At 42.3% G+C, this 25,981-nt stretch overlaps 1 protein-coding gene across 1 annotated transcript in view; it reads left to right on the forward strand.

Annotated features, from left to right (window-relative positions):
- The window catches only part of BRMS1L (BRMS1 like transcriptional repressor), a 43,390-nt gene that overhangs the window by 6,172 nt on the left and 11,237 nt on the right, over positions 1 to 25,981 (forward strand). The window contains exons 2-4 of the mRNA XM_044436939.1: positions 6,913 to 7,003; positions 12,560 to 12,687; positions 18,391 to 18,470. Coding sequence (XP_044292874.1) covers positions 6,913 to 7,003; positions 12,560 to 12,687; positions 18,391 to 18,470 — 299 coding nt within the window. The remainder of the gene's footprint in view (positions 1 to 6,912; positions 7,004 to 12,559; positions 12,688 to 18,390; positions 18,471 to 25,981) is intronic.

Below are 25,981 nucleotides of genomic sequence, written 5' to 3' on the forward strand. Positions count from 1 at the left end.
AATGGACTCTAAGGATGAGTCCTATGCATAACCTGACAGAACAAAGTGACCTTTGCCAGAAGAAAGATGGCGGGGGGGAGGTGTCCCTGTTGGTTCTCTTGGACCTCTCAGCAGTTTTTAATACCATCAACCATGGTATCCTTCTGGAGAGGCTGGCTGGGTTGGGGGTAGAAGGCAGCACTTTGTGGTTGTTCCACGCCTACCTGGCTGGCTGTTTCCAGAAGGTGGTGCTGGGGGAGTATGGGTTGGTGCCATGGCTTTTGCACCATGGTGTGCCACAGACATCCATACTTTCCCACATGCTTTTTAACATCTATGGGAAACCACCGGGAGAGGTCATCCAGAGGTTTGGGTTGACGTTTCAACAGTACACTGATGATATTCAACTCTACCTCTCTTTTTTATTTATTATGTATTTATACATGTATTTATAGGCTGCCTATAACTGCCAAGGCCTTCCTAGGCAGCTTACAATACATAAAACATATTAACAAATAAAACACATTAAAACCTATTAAAACACAATGAATTAAAACATCTATGGAAGCAATATAAAAAGGGCCACAGCATTCAGGCTAAGTATTAAAAAAAATTCCTAAAAAGGTATGTCTTTGCCTGGAAAATAAACAGGTGAATTTCCCTAGGGAAGGAGTTCCAAAGATGGGGAGCAGCAGCAGAAAAGGTCCTTCACCTGGTTGCCACCCCTCTCATCTCCCTGAGGGGTGGTTCTTGTGGAAGGGACTCCTGAACTGATCTGAGGGGGCAGGTAGCTATATATGGACACAGATGGTCCTTTAGATAGCCTTTTTATCTGATCCAGGTGTGCCTGTCTTGGTGCTGGACCAGTGTCTGGGTGAGGGGATGGATTAGATGAGGGCTAATAAATTGAGACTTAATACAGACAGGATAGAGGTCCTGTTGGTAGGTGGGTCCTTTGTCCAGTTGGATGACATCTGCCCTGTCCTTGATGGGGTTGTACTCCCCCTAAAGGACAGGGTTCAACATTTGGGGGAACTTCTGGACCCAGAAGGGGTACTCTTGGAACACCAGGTGAGCCCTGTGGCCAGGAGTGACCTTTATCAGATTTGCTGATTTTCCAGCTTCATGTCTATCTGGACAGGCAAAACCTAGCAACAGTGATCCAATGTCTGGTAACCTCTTTCTTGGACTACTGCAATGCACTCTATGTGTACCTGCCCTTAAAATGGTCTGAAAATTGCAGTTGTTTCAGAATAGAGCAGCTTGCCTGCTAACACCAAGGCATGAGCATATAACTCCAGTGTTATACCACTTTCACTGGCTGCCAATTGAAGTCCAGGCCCACTTTAAGGTCTTTATAATAATGTATAAAGCCCTACATGTTTTAGGACCTGGGTATCTAATGGACTGTGTCCTCCCATACAAACATGCTTAGACCCTAAGGTCATCAGCAGAGATCCTTCTCTGGGAACCTGCTGTTAAGGATATAAAGAAAGTGGTTCCAGTTATGGAACCCCCCTCCCCAGGTAGGTGTGCCTGGCATCGACACTGTACATCTTTTGGTGCCAGTCCATCCCCTTTTTATTTTTACAGTATTTTAACTGTTAATTTTTTTACATTTTAGCTTATTTCTTACAGATGACACTGGGATTATTTGTTTGTTCAATTTGCCTTTGATTTAATTATTTCATAATTATTTCTGTAAGATAATATTTCTGATTTTAGACTCTTTTATTCTTATTAATGTAATATTTTTATTGGTTTTATCTTGTGATTGTTTAAATTTAAATGGCTGTATATGTTCTGTTTTAAATTTTTAATGTATTGCAAACTGTCCTGAGAGTCATTGACTAAATAGAAATGCTATAAAAATGTCTTAAATAAATGAAGTCCAGCAACGCCAAGTGTTTCCCAGCCAGCCCCACCCTAGGTCAGAGAATGTGATCACAAACCTGTGACCCTCATTATTAGAAGTTTCTTGTGGCTGTAGTCCAGTAACGTTTTTATTTTCCCAATGTTTTAAGATCAGATTGTTTTAATTGGGGTGTTATTGTCAGTTGAATTTTTAGGACGCTGTGTTTTATTTTACATTTAGAGGGGCGTAGGTGCCCTGTTTCTGTACATTGGCCATCACCTGTCAGCCGCAGCTTTCCATCTGCAATATAGGGGCATTACAGTTGTAATGCTCAATAAAGTATATGATTTTAGCATTTTTGATGGCTAAAATTGCTGATTACATTATGTATTATATGTAATAAAAGCATCCAACATACTCATCTAATGTGCATTTAATTGAAAACATTTCAGTGCACATAGACGGAAATTGTGATCAGATACAATACCTTTGACTCACATCTTTGGTTGGTGATTTAGCAGATGATATTATCTGCACAAGACAAGAAAGCATTGCTGGGAGTGGGAAAGAAGAGGAAGGGGGGCATTTATTTATTACATTTTTATACTGCTTAGTAGCTGAAGCTCTCTGGGCTGTTCACAGCATTCATACATTTCTGATATTTGCCCTGTTTGTTTCCTTATGGACAGGTTGTAACTAAAGAGTAGATCCAATATACAAAAACTATGCACACTTAAAAGAATATAAGAACTCAATCTGACAAAAGCCCTATCTGTTCCAGCATTCTCTTTGCATACTGGTCAGCCTGAAGCCTGTTGGAAGCTCTTAAGCAAGATTTGAGAGCCCTCTCTATCCCATGTTTCTCAGCAACTGGTATTCAGAGATTTCTTTCTTCCAATAGTGGGGGTAATATATAGCCATTATAACGAGTAGCAATTGATAACCTGTCCTCCATAATTTGTCTGATTCTCTTTTAGAGCCACTCAAGTTGGTGGCCATCTCTACATCCTTTGATAATAAATGTCATAATTTAATTATGTGCTGTGTGAAGAAGTGCTTTTTGTCCATCTTGAATCTCCTACCAGTCAGCTTCATGGGATTTCTATAGGTCTCCTCTTGCATTTTGTACTTATTCTTCAGCGCTGCTTTATGTAATTTGTATCAACAGGTTGCTGTTGCCTCATCAATAAAGATTCAACAGAGGTCTGTTCAGATCTTCTTGGTGAATACAATAAATACATAGAGGAGGGAATAGGAATAAGTTTGTGCTGCTATCCCCTCTACTAATGCAATGTATGTAATGTAATGCCATTGTTGAACTCACTAATAACATAGATATTCAGTATTAGTACAGAGGGGACTTAGGTGTTCACAAATGTAAGCTCTTAAACTTCTTCATCCAAGCGGGAACACCTATCAACCAAGATTCCTGATACATGGGGAAGCCATGTGTGCATCCATCTGTCCATGAATGGCCCCCCTTCACACTAATGCAAAGCTTGTGACCAGCAATTGCTTTGCTTCAGTAATAGGGCTGGAGAGGCAATCCTACTCAGTCTTCCAGAGGTGGAAAAAAAGATCTGAACAGACCAATATGTCCACTAACTTGCAGGCTAATTTAATGTAGTAGATTTTAGGAATAGGAATTAATTCTTTAAGTGGGAAAACTTCAGTGTAATGTAGCTTTCTGGAAATACTCTATTTCAATAGACTTATGTTTAGCAAATATGGCAATATATAACTAATAATAATGTATAGCTGCACAAGGCAATAAGGGTTGCACCCTTAGCCTTCAAGTGAGTGATATGGTTTAGCATCCTTTTATAAATGTGGTGAGCAGCACCAGAATTGATCTGTCATTTCTCAGCAGGTGCAGTTACACAGAGCATGTGATCTCCATGACCAGAGGATTAGGGTTATGCTCCAAGGTTTTATAGAGGTGCTATTTAGTAGCAAATGGTTCTGTTTTGATTGGTTATAGAAACCTGCTGGTATGCATATTGAATATCATGAATACCAAACAAGATACTTAATTTAAAATCCCCTTGATATAAATTAACCCACCACTCTGCTGGTGATGCTGGCAGTGGTATATGACGCATTGTCTGGAAAGCATATTCAGATGTTTTGGCAGATGAATGAAGGCGGTTTTTCAGAAGATGCTGCACAACATTGCACACAGAGGAACTTTCTCTTAGACTGACAAAAACCTTTCCACTTAATTTTTGGTATGGAACTGTGAAGTATAACCAATATTACACTCCTACTGATTGGTTCATTCAAAGTTTATGGTTCTTGTTGGACAGTAATTTAAAATATTAATGTAGTCAGCTGTACAATGAAGTACAAGCCTGAGTGAAATGCAAGTCTGAGCAACCTGGCTTTCTTCCAAGATCACTCATGGAATATAAAGAAAACTTTGCTTTTGATCTTACAAGCTGAATGCATTTTCCATCCATTGCAAAAAGGTTGTCAAATATGAATTCCTCTTGAAACTAGATCATTTGGAACATTGTTGTTAGTTGCAAAGTCGTGTCCGACCCATCGCGACCCCATGGACAACATTCCTCCAGGCCTTCCCGTCCTCCACCATCCCCCAGAGTCCGCTTAAGCTCACACCTACTGCTTCAGTGACTCCATCTAGCCACCTCATCCTCTGCCATCCCCTTCTTCTTTTGCCATTTGTTGTTCCCAACATTAGGCTCTTCTCCAGGGAGTCCTTCCTTCTCATTAGGTGGCCAAAGTATTTGAGTTTCATCTTCAGTATCTGGCCTTCTAAAGAGCAGTCAGGGTTGATCTCCTCTAGGACTGACCGGTTTGATTGCCTTGCAGTCTAAGGGACTCGCAGGAGTCTTCTCCAGCACCACAGTTCAAAGGTCTCAATACTTCAATGCTCAGCCTTCCTTATGATCCAACCTTCACAACCATACTTCTGGTAGTTCTCGGTCCACATGCTACGGAAGCCTAGCTTGTAAGATTTTGAGCATAACTTTGCTAGCATGTGAAATGAGTCCGGTAGTTTGAACATTCTTTGGCATTGCCCTTCTTTGGGATCAGAATGTAAACTGACCTTTTCCAATCCTGTGGCAACTGTTGAGTTTTCCAAGTTTGCTGGCATATTGAGTGTAGCACTTTTACTGCATTGTCTTTTAAAATTTTGAATAGCTCAGCTGGAATACTGTCACCTCCACTAGCTTTGTTGTTGCTCAGACTTCCTAAGGCCCATTTGACTTCACATTCCAGGATGTCTGGCTCAAGGTCAGGGACCACCCCATTGTGGTTATCAGGGACGTTAAGCTCTTTCTTGTATAGTTCTTCTGTGTAATCTTGCCACCTCTTCTTAATCTCTTTTGCCTCTGTTAGGTCCCTGCCATTTTGGTCCTTTATCATGCCCATCTTTGGATGAAATGTTCCCTTCATATCTCCAATTTTCTTGAAGAGATCTCTGGTCCTCCCTATTCTATTGTTTTCTTCTATTTCTTTGCACTGTTCATTTAAGAAGGCATTCTTATCTCTTCTAGCTATTCTCTGGAATTCTACATTCAATTGGGTGTATGTTGTGAGCCGCCCTGAGGCTTCGGCGAATGGGGTGGCATAGAAATGTTTTAATAATTAAAATAATAAATAAATAAATAAATAAAATCTTTCTCTTTCTCCCTTGCCTTTCGCTTTCCTTCTTTCCTCAGCTATTTGTAAAGCTTCCTCAGAGAGCCATTTTGCTTTCTTGCGTTTCTTTTTCTTTTAGTTTTAGTTGCTATCTCTTGTACAATGTTGCAAACCTCTATCCATAGTTCTTCAGTCACTCCATCAGATCTAATTTCTTAAATCTATTTGTCACCTCTGCTGTATATTCATCAGGGATATGATTTAGGTCATACCTGAGTGGCCTACTGCTTTTCCCTACTTTCTTCAATTTAAGCCTAAATTTTGCAACAAGAAGCTCATGATCTGAGCCGTAGTCAGCTCCTGGTCTAGATTTTACTGACTGTATAGAGCTTCTCCATCTTTGGCTGCAGAGCACATAGTCAATCTGATTTCTGTGTAGACCGTCCGGTGATGTCCATGTGTAGAGTCATCTCTTGAGTTGTTGGAAAAGAGTGTTTGCTATGACCATCGTATTCTCTTGACAAAATTCTACCAGCCTGTGCCCTCCTTCATTTTGTACTCCAAGGCCAAACTTGCCTGTTATTCCGGTTATCTTTTGGCTTCCTACTTTAGCATTCCAATCCCCCATGATGTTAAGGACCACTGGTTGGGGCATAGACTTGGACTATTGTGATGTTGAATGGTTTTCCTTGGATTCGAACTGAGATCATTCTATCATTTTGGAGGTTGTATCCCAGTACTGCTTTTCCTTCTCTTTTATTGACTATGAAGGCTACTCCATTTCTTCTGAGAGATTCTTGCCCGCAGTAGTATACCTGATGGTCATCTGAATTAAATTCACCCATTCTTGTCCATTTTAGTTCACTGATTCCTAAGATGTCGATGTTCAGTCTTGTCATCTCTTGTTTGACCACATCCAGCTTGCCTTGATTCATAGATTTTTCATTCCAAGTTCCTATGGAGTACAGATCTTTGCAGCATTGGACTTTCCTTTCACCACCAGATACATCTGCAACTGAGTGTCCTTTTGGCTTTGACCCAGTCGCTTCATTCTTTCCGGCGCTACTAGTACTAGCCCTCCGCTCTTCCTCAGTAGCATATTGGACACTTTCCAACCTGAGGGGCTCATCTTCCAGTGTCATATCTTTTTGCCTTTTGGTACTGTCCATGGGGTTTTCATGGCAAAGATACTGGAGTGGGTTGCCATTTCCTTCTCCAGTGGATCACGTTCTGTCATAGCTCTCTGGTATGACCTGTCCGTCTTGGGTGGCCCTGCACAGCATAGTTCATAGCTTCATTGAGCTACGCAAGCCCCTTCGCCACGACAAGGCAGTGATCCATGAAGGAGTTTGGAACATTAGCTGTGTTTTTTTAATGAATACATTGGTGAACCTGAACAAAAATTTAGGATCTAGATTGTGAGTGAGGAGGCAGTTCTGATCTGTTCTTAAAGTCAATAATTCTCTTCTCAGAAATGGACGATGAGGACTGTGAAAGACGAAGAATGGAATGTTTAGATGAAATGTCCAATCTTGAAAAACAATTTACAGACCTCAAAGATCAGTAAGTAAATTGATGCCTTAGAATTTCATTTATAGTCTGGTGTGTTTAATATTGTTTAAACAGAAGTGGCCATGGGATGATTTTAGATCTATTGATAGATCTCTGGTGGTTTCCAATAAAGTAGCAGGCAATGCAGTGTGAAAGGACTGTGTACTCTGTTCAGGTGCCATAAAACAAAATCCTTGACTGAACATGCTGAGGGGCACTTTATTTTTCATGGATTTTTCCCCACACTTGCACTTGGCTCTGGTTTGGTCCCAGGCTTCTAGTAAAAAGTAAATGAGATGTCAGCTTTTATTGAATCAGACTACTGATAGAGTGTAATCCTGTGCATGTTTACTGAGAGGTAAGTCCCACTATGCTCACTGAGACTTGTTGTTAAGTATATGTTTATAGAATTGCAGCCTTAGTATTGTTTGCATCAGTAGCAGGCAATCTTTTTGGGCCCATCAGAGCATTTCACATTTTGAAAAATAATCCCAAGCACCACCACAAATTTTTGTGGAACATAAAATGTTAGGAGTACCTGTCTCTGAATTCTGATTTTTCTTGCTTGGATTTTTCCTACTTCACCAAGTTTTTGGCAGGGGACCTTTGTCCCCACCTCTTCTCAGTGGAGCGGTATAGCTCAATCTACTTGCATAGAGCTATGGAAAAGGGTCCCCAGACAAAAAAATGGCTGGGAGGGGGAAGCCTCTGTTTCTCTAAGAGACCTTGGGTTTGGTGGACCTCTCCCAAGCCATTTTTCTGCCGGGCACCCTTTCCCCTTCCTCTGTTTTGCTTAATGGAATAATATTCCATCAACTAGAACAGAGGTAGGGAGAAGCATGCCAGTTAGGTGATGGAGGGACAGTGGTGAGAAGTGGAGGGCAGTGCAAAATTTTCCGGGAGCACACTCAGAGTTCTTGGCAAGTGCTGGTGCACCCACAGAAACCACATTGCCAGCCCCAGGTCTACATTGGCTGTGACTCTCCAGGGTTTCAGACAGGGCTGCTTCTCAGCCCTTGTGGAGATATCAAGGAGTAAACCTGGGATCTCTTGTGTGGGGGCGATCTCTAGAATAATGTTAGCATTGACTAAAATGGGGGTATGTGTGTGCCTGTTTAAATAGGATATAAGACTCATGTAAGATGGCTTGTCAGTATTTTGAAAATACCTTAGAGATTTTCAGTCTTCTCCAAAGTAAGTGTGGGTTTACTATTCCATAGATACTATCTGAAGCTTAGGAATTTATCCCTATTGTCCTAAGCCATCCATAAGTCCATAACGTGAGAGAAGTAACTAGGCACTTGGAGGTGGTAGGAAATTCTAAGAACTGCTCCAAATGTGGTAACCGTATGTGTTTTATGGATATTTTATACCCTGTTAATGCATACAGTGAAAATGAAGAGTGACTCTGTTCTTCATATGCAAAGAAACATATGGGCAGAGATACAACACTGTTCCCGACTCATCTTACTTGACTGAACCCTGCTTCTTTAAGTAGTTTTCCTCTGGCTTGGCTCTACTTTTAGAAGCAAATTGGGCAGTAAGAAAATGGCTGGGAAAAAAAAGTACTGGCACATATGATTGGGTTCAGACATAATGCTAAACTATGTTGGAAATGGTCTGTTGAGTTGTCTGAACCCTCCCAGACTTTCTGCATGTTACATTTGTTTTTCAAACAATGGTCTATTGTAAGGTTTCCATGCTTCACCATGCCTTGTTTGAGCCTGTGAATCCAGAGGCATTGTTTCCATGAGGCTACCATAGAGGCCAGTGGAAAGAGCCTTCCAGATCTGCCTAGCAACTGATACTTCAGTTCCAGCCATGCTTCTTTTGGCTGCTCTGCACTTCCTCCCTCCCCAGCTTTTCATTGCCTTCCAGATGCTCACCTCCAGATTTAAGTCTCTGGCAGTGGAGAAGCATGCTGCACCACTTCCAGAAGTGACCTTGGAGACAGCCATGTTTGGCACTCCAGTCTGGTTACTAATTCACACAAACACTGCTCACAAACTGTTCTGCCATTGCTTTTTTGACAGAATCATCACTCTTTGCAAACTTACCCATTCATGAGAAGAACACATGAACTACATGTGGGACATCTACAACTGGGTCCTAGCCCCCCAAAGTCCATGTCTCCTACTCTGCTTCTTGCCCTTCCCTCTAATCCCATCCTGTCTCTGGCATGTCTTGTGATGTCAACAAGCCCCACTTTTGCCTACCCCTGCCCCCCCGCTCTTTGAGCTAATCAACACCCACAGCTACCAAGTATGAGATCCAGGAGATCATTTCCCAGTAGATCTGGGAGACTCATGGAGATTCTATCAGCAGAGCCTCCATCTCAGCATGGATGCCAGCCTGCTTCTCAGCAGTACCCACAGTACAGTGCCCATCTGGACTTCCTGCCTGCCCCACAGAGAGATGTAGGGGTTGTGACTGGGACCATGGCACAGATGCTTCCCTGCTGAACCCCTGCAAGTGGCACTTAGAGCCCCCCCCCCGCCTTGCTGCAAGCTAGCTATGCACATAAATGTGTATGCATATGTCTATGTAGTTAGGAAGTGGGCAGAACCCAGTGTAGTCAATGGCAGAAGTAGGGCACTTGCATCCAGTGGCTAGCTTGGGGTGGCGTGCTGTGGGAATAGTATGTGGTCACAGCTGTAGGGTAGCAGAGGAGACTGCTAGATTGATGGCACAGTTTTCTGTGTGGCTATGCACAGGGAAGCATGGACGTCTTGCTTCTGTGCACAGGGAAGCATGGTGCCGGAGGTCAGACTAGATGGCCCAGGAGGCCCCTTCTGACTCGCTCTGTTTCTATGTTTCTATCTGAAGTGAGGGAGGAGATAGGGGTGTGGGTAGGTTTGCATATACATTGGCATAGAGCACAGGGAGGAGCTGCTCTAAAGCAAGATTTTCCTCTAGTAAGCAAGTAGTTGCCTCAGCCAAGCCAAAAAAAAAAAAAAAACACCAAACCAAGACAAAACCAGGAGCAACTGACTGAGGACACACCCAGGGGAGTGTGTGGACCAATGAGGGAAAGGCAGGCAAAAGGAGCGGTGCACCCTGGCACTGAATTTCAGCCTCGGGCTGATGTGATAAATGCCACCCTTAGTGTGATAACTACGGTTGAGTTCAGACATAAAGACAGGCCATGGTGGAAACAGCAGCAGTATGGCTTGTCGTTATGTCTGAATCTAGCAACCATAGTGAAGGGGGGGTCTCTGTCGAACCATTCAGGGGAACAATGGCCTTTTCTAAGATTTCCATGCTTCACCATGGCTTGTTTTCACATCTGAACCCAGAAGCCATGCTTCTATGTAATTTTTATGTCTCTTGCATGAATTCTGTGCAAAGAGCAGCTGCAGCAGACACTTCTGCTTGTGCTTTTTGCTGTTCAGGTCTGCCTATGACTGCTGGCTTGCAGCCAGCAGCACCCTGATTAGCCACTCTGTACTCCACTTTTTTTCCATGTGCTGCATTTGGATGTCCACCTACAGCTTTGAAAGTTTGGCAGCTGGTCCATGCTAATCTGCCTCCAGCAGCAGCAATCATGGGAACAACCATTCCTGACACTCCTGCCTAGTTGCCACACTGTATTGGAGCAGTGGCCTTTGCTTTAAACACAGAAGCTCTGGCCTCTGGGGAAAGCTGCACACAAGGAGCACACAGTATGTGAGACGTCAACAGGGTGAACATCCCAAGATATCCATGTTTCCTGTTCTCCCTCCCATCTGTGCCTCCCCTCCTTTTTTATCCCTAACAGCTGGAACTTGGGGCTGGCAACCCCTCCCCGCCATGCTGTGCAACAAAGAGTGCTCAAACAGCCAGCTAGAAAACTCTCCCAGGCCGATGCCTGTAAGCACTGCCTTAGGAAAGTCTGCCTGGCAGGACATGAACCCTCTGTCCTGGCCACATGTACCTGTGCTGATGCCTCCATGTGCCCACCTGCAGGGGAGAGGCAACCCCTAGCATTATCTGCAAATCCTGCAAATGGGGGAGTGTGGACACATGTGCAGCAAGGGAGGGAGGGGAGGGGGTGGGGTGCTTGTACACCGGCACAGAGCAAGGCATCAGTTCTACTCTAGAGCATTAATGCTACTCTAGAGAGTAAGCAGTTCCACTGAGGACCAGAAAACAAAAACATGAAAAGGCAGCTGACTGAAGCCAGGCCCAAGGGAGTGAGAGGCCTGATGAGGGAGAAGTTGGCAATGCAGGCAGGAGCAGTGCATGCTGGGATTGATTTCCAGCTGTAGGGCTGATAGAATATGTGCTACTATTAGGAGGAAAGATGGGGGAGGAAGAAAGCACTCATGAAGCCAGGACAAAAAGTAGGATACTAGGCTATGGGCTTAGTATTATATATGCTTTATTAGATTTATGTATCACCTTTTTTCTTTTTAAAGAACTCAGAGCAGCTTACATCATTCTCCTCCTTAGTGTTATCCCCACAACAACCCTATGAGGCAGGCTGGACTGAGTCGCAGAGTCTGTGACTGGCCCAAAATCACCCAGTTAGCCCCATGGCTAAGCAGGACCTAGAACCAAGATTGCTTGAGTTCCAGATCCACACTCTTAGTCTCTGTATCACATTGGCTTTCTGCACTACACCACATCAGTAGTATTATGTGTGAACACAACCTTATATGATTATCTAAACCCATCAACAAGGTAAGAAGCCATTCTGCATGGTAACCATGCAACATTGTTTAGCATTATGTTTGAATGCAGCCCAAGTTTTAGTTCACATTCTTGTAAAGAACAGACTCCCTCTCTTAGTTTGCATCTTCTTGGGATGGACATATATAGCTGCTTGTCTAATGGCTTATCTAATAAGACCATATACACCATATCAGAATAGATGGTCTTACTTTCTAGTATAGAGTTACAAAGTTTCTTTGTTTGCTGGAATGTAAATATTTGACAACCAGGTTAACATGCTTATTAAAACATACATTGTGTTGTACAGCAGCAACTGCTTTAGATCTATTCTTGGTACTTGTTTACCTGATAATTGGTTTGTTTTATCTGCTGCTGTGTGTTGTTTTATCCTTTCCTTTGTTTTTGTTGGCCAGTTGAGTAGTAATTGTGGATTTGGTTGCCTTTTGTTTTTTAACTGATTTTTCTGTCAATTTGGAGAGTAGTCCTTCACACACCACACGATGCCAAGGCCTTCCCTGCTGTTCCTTGCAGGCATGTGTTGTCCTCAGACCATCTGGAGTAGATTTTTGGAAGGTGTAAGCAGTTGCAGCAAAGGGGAAAATTGGCAAAACTCACCTCCCCACCCCTTCTGCCAGCAGGATTCCTCTGCTGGATCAAATGCTTTCTTTGGACAGAGACAGCTCTTTTGTTCATGGAATGCAAGGTCTTGATCCAAATAAAGTGTATTTAACATTTTGGTCAGAATTTATTGTAAAGTTTGTTTTTAAGTTTCATTAATTTCTGCTGAGTTGATGAGCTTAGTGGTTTGTTGGTTTATTGCCAATGGCAGCTGGGGAAAGGGATTCTTAGAAATGTTAATATACCTTGTTCTCTGCATATCCTTAATATAATGCTCTCCATTTAAATTATATTAAGACTTTACAAGGAAAGATTAAGCCAAGTGGATGCAAAGCTACAGGAGGTCATTGCAGGAAAAGCACCAGAGTACTTGGAGCCACTGGCAGCTCTGCAAGAAAACATGCAAATCCGAACAAAAGTGGCAGGTAAGAGCATCAAGTGGTGGCTCATGGTTCAATTACATACATTCTTCAGCCTGGGTAGAAGTAAAATGTTAAAGCTAATGTTTGAATCAGTTCATGTTTAAATCTCAGATGTTTAATTTTGTATCTTTTAGTAAGGATTTTGGCCCTATACATGGATAGTGGAAGGATAAGAGGTTTGTCAGAACACAGCCTTGTTCTGTGACCCAAATACATATGTGTGTTTGAGAGTGATTGTTTCAGGTGCTTATATGACTCAAAGGGCTGATTCAGAATATAATAATAATAAGCTAAATAATATAATTTAATAATAAGCCAAACTATTAAGCTTTGAATGAATGACAGGCCTACACTTTTCCCTTCCTTTTCACAACAGCTTTGGTGCTTCAGTCCTGATCTCTTTAAATCACAGTCTCCTGCTACTTGGAAAACTACAAACTGTAGTTTAATGTTAGTTTATTGACAGTGATCTTAAATAATCATTAAAGGTTCCTGTGCATATTTAGGCAGAAACGAGTCCTATAACTCTCAGCATTTGCCAGTCATAGGACTTGTTTCTGTCTAAACATGCACAGGACTCCACCCTGAACCACAGTCTAACATCCTAACTAGATAACCAACATCAAACTACAATTTCCTGTTTCAATTCTGATGGGAAACTGATTGAAGAGCCCAGGACTGAAGTTGGGGAGCATGTGGACCCAGTGCTCATTCCTGGGACAGTAGTGGATTACCCTGTAAATGTTAATTCCCAAACCAGTCCTTAAGTTAAATAGATTTGTTGTTCCTGTTTTCTCTATTGAATTTGTAAATTTTTTCAGAATAAATATTTATCTAATATTGCTATAAGTTTCCTTAGGTAGTATCCAATGCTAGTCATATGCTGTAACTGTTCTTCAGAGAGGAGTTCCAACCCCTTCATTATTTTAGTTGCTCTTTTTCGTACTTTCTTCCAACTCAGTAATGTGCTTTTTCAGCTGCAGCAACCAGAAGTGCATACAATAGTCTAAGTACAGTTCCATCTAAGATTTGTATAAGGAGAATACGATTTTGGCAGTCTTATTCAGTTCCTTGACTAATTATGCCTAACATGGAGCTTGACTTTTTCACAGCAGTTGCATAATGGGCTGACATTTTCATTAAACTAACACATCTCCAAGATCACTTTCTTGATCAGTCACTGCTAGATAAGAGCCCTTCGGCATATACTTGAAGCTGAGATGTTTTGCCCAAATATGCATTAAATTTGCTTACCTTGAACAGCATTTGCCATTTTGATGCCCATTCTCCCAATTTGGAGATATCCATGTGGACCTTCTCAGTAATCCCTTTTGGTAATAATGACTCTAAATAATTTGGTCTGATCAACAAACTTAGCCACTTTACTGTTCATTCCTAATTCCCAATCATTTATGAATAGGTTGAAAACCTTTGGTCCAAATACAGAACCTATGGGACTCCACTGGCTACATCCCCATACTAGGAGAAATTACCTTTTGTTCCTATTCTTTGCTTTCTGTTCTTTAACCAGTTACTGATCCATAAGAGGATCATCCCCTTTTATTCCCAACTGCTAAATTTGTTCAGGAGCTTTTTGTGAAGGACTTGTGTCAAAAGCCTTTTGGAAGTCCAAGTAAACATTGTTTATCAGATTGCTCCTGTCCACATGCTTATTGTCATGCTCAAAGAACTCTCGTAGGTTAGTGAGACAAGACTTACCTTTGTGAAAGCCATTTTAATTCTTTGTCAGCAGGGCTTGTGCTTCTGTGTGCGTACTGTTTCTATATTTAACAACATTTTCATCCAATTTACCCAGAAGGGATATGAAGCTAGTCAACATCTATTTCCCCAGATCCCCTCTAGATCCCTTTTTAAAAATTGGGGTTACATTGGCCATTCTCAAGTCCTCTGGTACAGAGGCTGATTTTAAGAATATATTAAATATTTTAGTAAGAAGGTCAGCAATGTCAAATTTGAGCTCTTTAGGAACTGTAAAATGGATACTTCCTGAGATGGATGATCTACTGACTTTCAGTTTATCAATCAGTTTGAGAATTTCATCTTTCATAACTATTATCTGCCCTACTTCCTCTGACATTAGTCTTTAGTAACTGAGGTCTCATTCATTTGAATGGCTATAATCTTTACAGGACTAACATTGGATACTACCCTTTATGTTTAGTATTATCCACTGATTCTTGGTTAAGGCTGGCAGAAGGTAGCTTTTAAAATCCACATTGCCACCCCCCATATTGAGATGATGCATGTGCATTAGCGTGTTCATACCTTCTCCACTGGAGAAGGAAATGGCAACCCACTCCAGTATCTTTGCCATGAGAACCCCATGGACAGTACCAACAGGTAAAATGATATGATGCTGGAAGATGAGCCCCTCAGGTCAGAAGGTGTCCAATATGCTACTGGGGAAGAGCAGAGTGCTAGTACTAGTAGCGCCAGAAAGAATGAAGCGACTGGGTCAAAGCTGAAAGGACACTCAGTTGTGGATGTATCTGGTGGTGAAAGGAGAGTCCGATGCTGTAAGGCTGTATACACCATAGGAACCTGGAATGTAAGATCCATGAATCAAGGCAAGCTGGACGTGGTCAAACAAGAGATGACAAGACTGAACATCGACATCTTAGGAATCAGTGAACTAAAATGGACAGGAATGGGTGAATTTAATTCAGATGACCATCAGGTATACTACTGTGGGCAAGAATCTCTCAGAAGAAATGGAGTAGCTTTCATAGTCAATAAAAGAGAAGGAAAAGCAGTACTGGGATACAACCTCCAAAATGATAGAATGATCTCAGTTCGAATCCAAGGAAAACCATTCAACATCACAATAGTCCAAGTCTATGCCCCAACCAGTGGTCCTTAACATCATGGGGGATTGGAATGCTAAAGTAGGAAGCCAAAAGATAACCGGAATAACAGGCAAGTTTGGCCTTGGAGTACAAAATGAAGGAGGGCACAGGCTGGTAGAATTTTGTCAAGAGAATACGATGGTCATAGCAAACACTCTTTTCCAACAACTCAAGAGATGACTCTACACATGGACATCACCGGACGGTCTACACAGAAATCAGATTGACTATGTGCTCTGCAGCCAAAGATGGAGAAGCTCTATACAGTCAGTAAAATCTAGACCAGGAGCTGACTACGGCTCAGATCATGAGCTTCTTGTTGCAAAATTTAGGCTTAAATTGAAGAAAGTAGGGAAAAGCAGTAGGCCACTCAGGTATGACCTAAATCATATCCCTGATGAATATACAGCAGAGGTGACAAATAGATTTAAGAAATTAGATCTGATGGAGTGACTGAAGAACTATGGATAGAGGTTTGCAACATTGTACAAGAGATAGCAACTAAAACTAAAAGAAAAAGAAACGCAAGAAAGCAAAATGGCTCTCTGAGGAAGCTTTACAAATAGCTGAGGAAAGAAGGAAAGCGAAAGGCAAGGGAGAAAGAGAAAGATTTTATTTATTTATTTATTTATTATTTTAATTATTAAAACATTTCTATGCCACCCCATTCGCCGAAGCCTCAGGGCGGCTCACAACATACACCCAATTGAATGTAGAATTCCAGAGAATAGCTAGAAGAGATAAGAATGCCTTCTTAAATGAACAGTGCAAAGAAATAGAAGAAAACAATAGAATAGGGAGGACCAGAGATCTCTTCAAGAAAATTGGAGATATGAAGGGAACATTTCATCCAAAGATGGGCATGATAAAGGACCAAAATGGCAGGGACCTAACAGAGGCAAAAGAGATTAAGAAGAGGTGGCAAGATTACACAGAAGAACTATACAAGAAAGAGCTTAACGTCCCTGATAACCACAATGGGGTGGTCCCTGACCTTGAGCCAGACATCCTGGAATGTGAAGTCAAATGGGCCTTAGGAAGTCTGAGCAACAACAAAGCTAGTGGAGGTGACAGTATTCCAGCTGAGCTATTCAAAATTTTAAAAGACAATGCAGTAAAAGTGCTACACTCAATATGCCAGCAAACTTGGAAAACTCAACAGTTGCCACAGGATTGGAAAAGGTCAGTTTACATTCTGATCCCAAAGAAGGGCAATGCCAAAGAATGTTCAAACTACCGGACTCATTTCACATGCTAGCAAAGTTATGCTCAAAATCTTACAAGCTAGGCTTCCGTAGCATGTGGACCGAGAACTACCAGAAGTATGGTTGTGAAGGTTGGATCATAAGGAAGGCTGAGCATTGAAGTATTGAGACCTTTGAACTGTGGTGCTGGAGAAGACTCCTGCGAGTCCCTTAGACTGCAAGGCAATCAAACCGGTCAGTCCTAGAGGAGATCAACCCTGACTGCTCTTTAGAAGGCCAGATACTGAAGATGAAACTCAAATACTTTGGCCCCCTAATGAGAAGGAAGGACTTTCTGGAGAAGAGTGTAATGCTGGGAACAATAGATGGCAAAAGAAGAAGGGGACAGCAGAGAATGAGGTGGCTAGATGGAATCACTGAAGCAGTTGGTGTGAGCTTAAGCGGACCCCAGGGGATGGTGGAGGACAGGAAGGCCTGAAGGAATGTTGTCAATGGGGTTGCGATGGGTTGGACACGACTTCGCGACTAACAGCAACAGCAGCAGCAGCCTGTGGTTGTTTTTGAGTTTTTCATCCATCAATTCATGCATCAAACATCTGTAGTGTTTTCCACACCCAGAGTTTTAAAAACCATTTCTGGGAGATAAACTGACTATAAATATCCCTGAATGCATACTGAGCTAAGACTATGGTCTAGGTCACAACTCAGAATCTGAACTGGCTTGTGCAGCGCATTTAGTTTCTTGTGCTGTATTGTAGTATGCTTCTGCAGCTTCCCTGAGTTTCAGTTTTGGGGTGCTGGGTGGAATTGCCTTGTTAGATTAAGGAGCTGCTTTTGAAAGAGTGGGGCTGAAGTTTTCCTGTGCATATGGAGGTCATTTCACAGACACCTGAAGCGTATATATTCTTTCAAGTCTGGTGTCTGTTGCCTTCCTTTGTGCCCACTTAAGTGTTGAACCCTTCCACTTTTGGTTTTTTTAAATTACAGTTTTTATATACTGTAGGATCTATAGGTTTCAAAACACTTGTTAAGGAAATAGAGAGCTTTTTGAAGCAAGTGATGATATTTCGGTAGACATGGAATTTTTTTAGCCCATGTATGGATGAGGACAGGAAACAGATTTTTTTCTAAGCCAAATGGTTGCCTTTTTGGATTCTTCAGAAAGTCATATCATCATTTTATTTTGTTTAAATACTACCCCACAGCTGAAGCTCTCTGCAGTTTAATATGCAATAACTTATTTATAAGTTTATAACTGTTTGTCATTTGAAAGAGATTCTATGGCAGTTTACAGAAGAATGAGGAAACAAACAGAATAAACATTTATACATCATGAAGTAAATCCATTTTTTGCAGCCTGAAGTATCTCAGAGAGAGGATCATTTCACAGGCTCAGGACTATTACAGAGAAAGCCTATTTCCATTGCCGTGCCATAGGAAAAGGGAAAACTAGTTCACAGCATGGACAACAGGGCCTTCCCTGAAGTTCATAGTGGCTAGGTAGGTTGGTATGGGAGAGACATTCCTTGAGGTCACATGGCCCAAGGTTGTATAGGAGTTATGGGTGAGGAATGCTCTGATAGGTTTACATGGTACGTGGCAAACAAGGTATAAACAGAAATGTTTGTTTGTAGGTATCTACAGAGAGCTCTGTTTAGAGTCTGTGAAAAACAAATACGAATGTGAAATTCAAGCTTCCCGCCAGCACTGTGAGGTACTATTTTGCTTTTGTTTTTTAGCTGGAGACAGCGGGTGAGTTCAAATGATATGACAACCCACCCTGTGATTAAGCTACATGAAAACCAGCTATTGGACTTACTGTGGATTTCTCCCTCTCCTTTCCCTTGACATGCTCCTCCCTGTATATCAGGGTTCTGTGCAGCAGAACCTGTCTAGTCTCACCATCCCTTTGCAATTTCATATTCATTCACTTTTTAAAAAATTCTGGAGCTTCATGCCACTGCCAGTGACAACATCACATTCAATACCTAAATACTCCCTTGGAGCAACTGTCACTGGCTTGTTAGTCTTTTATTATTATTTAGAGGACAGTAGTACTGTACAATATTGAGATCGTTTTTTAAAATGGTCTTTTGCAGGAACATACACACATCAGCCTGAAATGTGGATTCTTAGCTTGGCCAACATCCTAGTAAGATATCAAAATGCACTTGGTATCATCCATGAACATCAATAAAGTGAGGCTGCACAAAGGTTAGTTAGTGCACAGCTGATTGCTTTTAAACTGAAAAACCATCAGTGGACAGCTAGGAGACAAGTATATTTCCCTCTTAGCAGTATGATCCTCAATTTTTTATTTTTAGCATTTTCCTGCCAGTTCTCATTGCCTGCTGCTTTGTCTACATTTCCCCCAAACCTCTAGGCACTATGGAAAGGGGAAATGTGACTTCTACTCCCTTTTCACAGGCCCTTCCTTTTGACAGCTGCCAAAACAAAGTGCTCTTTAGGAACTTTTCTGGCAAATTTGAGCACTTTGAAGATGGTGAAATATGCTTTAGTTTTTAGACAGGGATATTTCCCTGTTGTACAAAATTTGTTGGAGATATTAAAAGAACTTACCTTTATTTTGACAGGTGTCAACGTGCTTATGAAAAGGAGGTGGGATGTAGATCCCTCCTTCCTGGAGTGTGTAGAGGCTTGCAAAAATGTGGAAGAGACTAAGAACCACCCAGAGAGCTTTGGCTATGGGGCAGTATAGAAATGAAATAAATAACAATAACAACAGTACTTAAAAATTAAAGGAGAAGATCACCCCACACACCTTCCGGGGGGAAAATCCTTCACCACTTCGCCTATTTAGCTTGACAGTTCACTTGTTAACAGCTGTCAAGTGTACACTAATTATCCAATACAGGCCCTTGCTTTGTCAGTAAGGATGGTGTCAGGATCCTGAGCATGGGTGGTAAGAAAACAGACAGATGCAACAAGACCCAAAGAGATACAAAGTCCAAGTCCAATAGCCAAGTCCAAGTCATGGTCATAGAGCAGGCCCAGGTCAGGAACCAGAAGTACATTGTGGAACAAGAAAAGGCATAGTCACAACAGGCAAGAGATCAAGAACCAGCATGACATTAGAACAGGGGTCCTCAAACTTTTTCAATATGGGGCCAGTTGAAAGGCAGCAGCGACCGGTGCGGGCCGGTGAGGTGGGGGCGCCTGGGCACGCGGGCCAGTGAGGTGGCATCAGGCATGCACAAGGCGGCATCAGGTGTGTGCGGTGGTGGCTTGCTTGCTTGCTCAGAGATCTCCCAATGAGTCAAAACCATCTCCGAGTGAGCAAACCACCCCCTCCCCAGCACATGGGCATCAGTGCAGGCCAGATAAATGGGCATGGTGGGCCGGATCCATCCCGTGGGCCGTAGTTTGAGGACCCATGCATTAGAACAACAAGTATGTACCATGAGGCTGAATAACTGTCAGGGTTCAGAAGTGGCACAGCACAGCAAGAACACGATCAGATGAGGGTCCAACAAGGTACAAGACCAAGCTACAACCCTCAGGAAACTTGTGTTGTCAAGGCAGCCTCTAGAAGGAAGAGCCAGGTCTTATATAGCTCTTTCTCCAGGGCTTCCACGTGATGTTCATCAAGACCCTGGCAGCTGCAACTACCAGGGTTGTTACTCTGGTGCTAGGGAAGCAGAGGGAGTCCTGGAGTTGCCCAGATCCTGACAGATGGCTGTTACCTCCTACAGTTTGATAGCAGACACTTACCAGGACATTGGCCTCATAAGCCTCCACATTAGGGTAGCCCTAAGAGCATATCTGTGAAAGACTGGGGAGAAATCAATTAAAAATAAACATGTAATGAGCCAGTGAGGATCACTCCAAAGTACCACCTGGGCATCATTGGCGCAGCTGTCACTTGTAGTAGCATGGGTGAGCTTGCCAAGAGCAGGAAGGGATTTTTGCTGTTGTGCCAAGTGGCTTTCTCACCAGTTCCCACAACCTGTGTTGGGATCATTCTCCTCAGTTTGAATGTCATGACAACCCACTGCAGATTCAACAACTCTCACAAGACATAGGTGGTTAGGGTAGCTTGTTGACTCCAAACAAGCCACCAGGTGGTTTAAATTTACATGACATGCCAACCTACCCTAGAAAGTTTTCCACAGTGGGTTGTCATGTCTTGCAAACCTGGTCCATATTCTTTTGTCTAAAACTTGCTTCTGACTCTCATGAACAGTCAAACTGTAGAAATAATGAATACAGAATACTGTGCATTCAAACCCAGAAGAAAAATCAATTCTTCCATAATTGGTCTGTTCTGTTGGCAACCTATTTAATCAGTCTTATGCAACCTTTGTTTAAAACAGAGTGTTTAGTATTGAGTGCGACAGTGGAAACACAAAATGATCCCGAAGGTTTCAGCTAACCTTTGACTGTTTCTAATTAAAAGGCTGATGGCATAAATCTTAAATGAGGGGTGACTGTTACAGAATCATAGAATAATAGAGTTAGAAGGGGCCAAGAGGGCCATCAGATACAACCTCTTGCTGAGTGCAGGACTGCAAGTCAAACCATCCTTCTCAGATGGCTGTCCAGTTGCATTTTAAATTCCTCTGGTGTGGAAGAGCCGACAACCTCCTGAGGTAATTGATTCCATGGTTGTACTGCTCAAGCAGTCAGGAAGTTTTTCCTGATGTTCAGCTAGAATTTGGGTTCCTGTAACCTGAGCCCGTTATTCCTTGTCTTTTCCACTGGGTTGGCTGAAAAAAGATCCTGGCCTTTTTCTGTGTGACAGCTGTTCAAGTTCTTGAAGAGTGCTATCTCTATCTCCCCTCGGTCTTCTCTTCTCAAGGCTAAATATGCCCAGCTCTTTCAAACTCTCTTCATAGGGCTTTGTTTCCTGTTCCCAGATCATACTTGTTGCTTTTTTCTGAACCCCTTCCAGCTTGTCTGTGCCTTTCTTAAACTGTAGTGCCCAGAACCAGGCACACTACTCCAGATGAGACCTAACCAGTGCTGAGCAGAGGGGAACTTGTACTTCACTTAATTTGGAAGTGTTACTGCTATTATTTGCCCTTTTTGCAGCCACATCACATCATAGACTCATTCAGCTTGTGATCCACAACCATTCCCTTCTTCCCTGTAGTATCATTGAGCCAAGTATTCCCCATCTTGTAATTGTGCATTTGGTTCCTTTTCCTCAGTGTAGAACCTGGCATTCATCCCTATTCTGTTTAGCCCAGTGCTCCAGTTTAGCCCAGTGCTCCAACCTATCAAGATCACTTTGAATTTTGTTTCTGTCTTCTAGGGCAGTGGTTTTCAACCTTTCTGCAGCTGGGACCGGCAAAAATAGGAAAATTATTTCAGGGACTGCTCAGGCAGAAATAAAAAGAACTATATACATAATATAGTATTTTGTGTATTTGTTTTTAAATATAATATAAAAAATGAAAATTCTCTAAAATAACCAAAAACTGATCAGTAAAAATGCTAATAAAAGAATAAAATATTGAAATTAAATGTAAGTAAATACAACTGAAATTTTCAGAGAACTGTATTTAATTCAAATAAGGCTAGTGTGAAATCTGCTGTTGTTCTTTTCAAGAATACTTGATCAAAAATTTACAATAGCAAAATACAAAATCAATATAAATGCAATATGATACTCATAACAAATACAAATTCAAATCCATTATAAATGGCAGAGCAATGCAAAATCAAACAAAGTTACTTAATACAATAGTATAATATTAAATAATGAAATATAATGAACCTCACCCGCTCAAACCCCCATACACACCAGCACAGACTGGCAGAGAAAACACAGCATTTCCTATGTTTTCGATCTTCAGGGCCCTGCCCAGAAAGTGGACCAGCACGGTGCAGCTCCCAGCTGGCTCCTATTGAGCTGCCTCTCCCCTCCCTACCCTCCTTGGCAGAGGAAAAGATGGTGAATCTGCAGGGAGAGCACAGCTAGGTCTGGTGCTGGGCTACAACAAGCGGGATGCAGCTGTCGTTCACACAAATGACAGAAGCTTTTTCATGGACCAGCAGGAAATGCTGGCAGACTGCTGCCAGTTCTCAGACCAGCGGTTGAAAAACACTGTTCTAAGGTATTTGTCTCATCTGCAAATATGATGTGTTCCTTGTACTTTCTCATCTAAATCATTAATAAAAATGTTGAAGAGCACTGGGCTCAGGACTGAACCATGTGGTATTCTACTTACTATGTCTCCCCAGTCTAAGAAGGTGCCATTGACCTGTAGATAGCAGTGAATCTGCCAGATAGTTGTTTGATCCAGCCCACTTTTAGCCAGTTTGCTATGGGGTGTTTCAGTTCTGTTGTGCCACCTGACCCACAGTTTTTACTGTACACCTTATGTGTTGTTTCATTTTCAAGAAGCAGCTCTTGTGATCTGAGATTTGTGGCTTACTAGATTCACATTTAACCACTCAATAGACAATGAAGAACCCAGACATTATATAATTCCAAATATTATGAAGCATTGGTTCAGGAGCTCATGTGAATTAATTCAAATCAGGTTTGCTGTTTTGAAATTCATGTTTTTGTGGAAAACAGTGTTGCTTACTTAGTGTAATAATTAACAATAAAGAATGTTGAGGCACCTTATTTTGGCATAAACTTATGATCACTTTTGGCATAACCCTTTATGCATTTCATCAGATGTACAGTATCTATAAAAGCTTATGCCAGAATAAATTCGTTAGTTTTTAAGGTGCCACAAGACTTTTCATTGTTCACCAGCAACAGTTTCACCTCTTTGGAAATTCTAAGAGTTAAACCATGGTTTTGCATCAAAGAAGGGCCTTCATGCAGTCCCCAAGAGTGCAGTCCCCAAAATCCTTTTTTGCAATCTGCAAAAGCCTTGTCATGTAGCTCATAGGGTTTTTGCTCTATAGAACGTATAGCTTAAAGGTGCTAGGCATAGTAATATTGGTGATCTCCTATCAGATTAAGAACAAGCTACAGTATATCACAGAAGTGAGTACACCCTTCACATTTTGTAAATATTTTATTATATCTTTTTATGTGACAACCCTGAAGAAATGACACTTGGCTGCAATGTAAAGTAGTGAGTATACAGCTTGTATAACAGTGTAAATTTGCTGTCCCCTCAAAATAACTCAACACGCAGCCATTAATGTCTAAACCGCTGGCAACAAAAGTGAGTACACCCCTAAGTGAAACTGTCCAAATTGGGCCCAAAGTGTCAATATTTTGTGTGGCCACCATTATTTTCCAGCACTGCCTTAACCCTCTTGGGCATGGAGTTCATCAGAACTTCACAGGTTGCCACTGGAGCCCTCTTCCACTCCTCTATGATGACATCACGGAGTTGCGCTCCTCCATCTTCCGTTTCAGGATGCCCCACAGATGCTCGATAGGGTTTAGGTCTGGAGACATGCTTGGCCAGTCCATCACCTTTACCATCAGCTTCTTTAGCAAGTCAGTGGTCATCCTGGAGGTGTGTTTGGGGTCGTTATCATGTTGGAATACTGCCCTGCAGCCCAGTCTCCGAAGGGAGGGGATCATGCTCTGCTTCAGTATGTCACAGTACATGTCGGCATTCATGGTTCCCTCAATGAACTGTAGCTCCCCAGTGCCGGCAGCACTCATGCAGCCCCAGACCATAACACTCCCACCACCATGCTTGACTGTAGGCAAGACACACTTGTCTTTGTACTCCTCACCTGGTTGTCGTCGCACACGCTTGACACCACCTGAATCAAATAAGTTTATCTTGGTCTCATCAGACCACAGGACATGGTTCCACTAATCCATGTCCTTAGTCTGCTTGTCTTCAGCAAACTGTTTGTGGGCTTTCTTGTGCATCATCTTTAGAAGAGGCTACCTTCTGGGACAACAGCCCTGCAGACCAATTTGGTGCAGTGTGCTGCATATGGTCTGAGCACTGACAGGCTGACCCACCACCCCTTCAACCTCTGCAGCAATGCTGGCAGCACTCATACATCTATTTCCCAAAGCCAACCTCTGGATATGACGCTGAGCACGTACATTCAACTTCTTTGGTCGACCATGGCGAGGCCTGTTCTGTGTGGAACCTGTCCTGTTAAACCGCTGTATGGTCTTGGCCACCGTGCTGCAGCTCAGTTTCAGGGTCTTGGCAATCTTCTTATAGCCTAGGCCATCTTTATGTAGAGCAACAATTCTTTTTTTCAGATCCTCAGATTTCTTTGCCATGAGGTGCCATGTTGAACTTCCATGACCAGTATGAGAGACTGAGAGTGATAACACCAAATTTAACACACCTGCTCCCCATTCACACCTGAGACCTTGTATCACTAACGAGTCACATGACACTAGGGAGGGAAAATGGCTAATAATGCCCAATTTGGACAGTTTCACTTAGGGGTGTATTCACTTTTGTTACCAGCGGTTTAGTCATTAATGGCTGTGTGTTGAGTTATTTTGAGGGGACAGCAAATTTACACTGTTATACAAGCTGTATACTCACTACTTTACATTATAGCAAAGTGTCATTTCTTTAGGGTTGTCACATGAAAAGATATAATAAAATATTTACAAAATGTGTACTCACTTCTGTGATATACTGTATGTGTCCACATATTTCATCCTTACCCTTTCCTTTCCATCCTCCCCTTATGCACCCAGCTCAGCAAAGCTGTCCTGCTTCCAAACCAGAATATCTATTGGCCTGTATTTGTTAAGATTTTCTGGATCAAGGGAGGGTTTCTTGAGAAGTGGTCCCACCATTGTCTCTGTAAGGCACCATGGGACCACTCCCTCTCACAGAGAAGCATTGATTACCTCCCTGGCACAACCAGTTATCCCTTCCTTGCTGGCCTTTTTATGCTAGGAGGGACAAGAATCCAATACAGAGGTAGTTGCACAAACCTGTCCAAGCACCTTGTTCACATCCTTGAGCTGAACCAACTGAAATTCATCCAATAAAACTGGACCAGACTGTGCTCTGGATAGTTCCACCAGCTCAACTGCTGTAACTCTGGAGTCCAAGACAGACAGAGGCAGTGAGGTATTGTTTCTTGGCCACCCTCACCGCCTCAAAATATGCCTAATTGTAGGCACATCCCACGTTTCTATTGCATTCACTGGGAATTCTCATCTGCACTCAAGGCATCTCTTGCTTCATCACTCTCAGCTCCAGCATTTATGACAGAGCTGTATGAGCTCGATAACAGAAAGGGCGTGTAGGAGTGATTGTATCAACTGCCCAGGTCACTTCTGCATTCCAC

The sequence above is a fragment of the Varanus komodoensis genome, unplaced genomic scaffold (genome assembly GCF_004798865.1).
Source record: "Varanus komodoensis strain SLA01 unplaced genomic scaffold, ASM479886v1 scaffold3, whole genome shotgun sequence".
In the NCBI taxonomy this organism is placed as follows: Eukaryota; Metazoa; Chordata; class Lepidosauria; order Squamata; family Varanidae; genus Varanus; species Varanus komodoensis.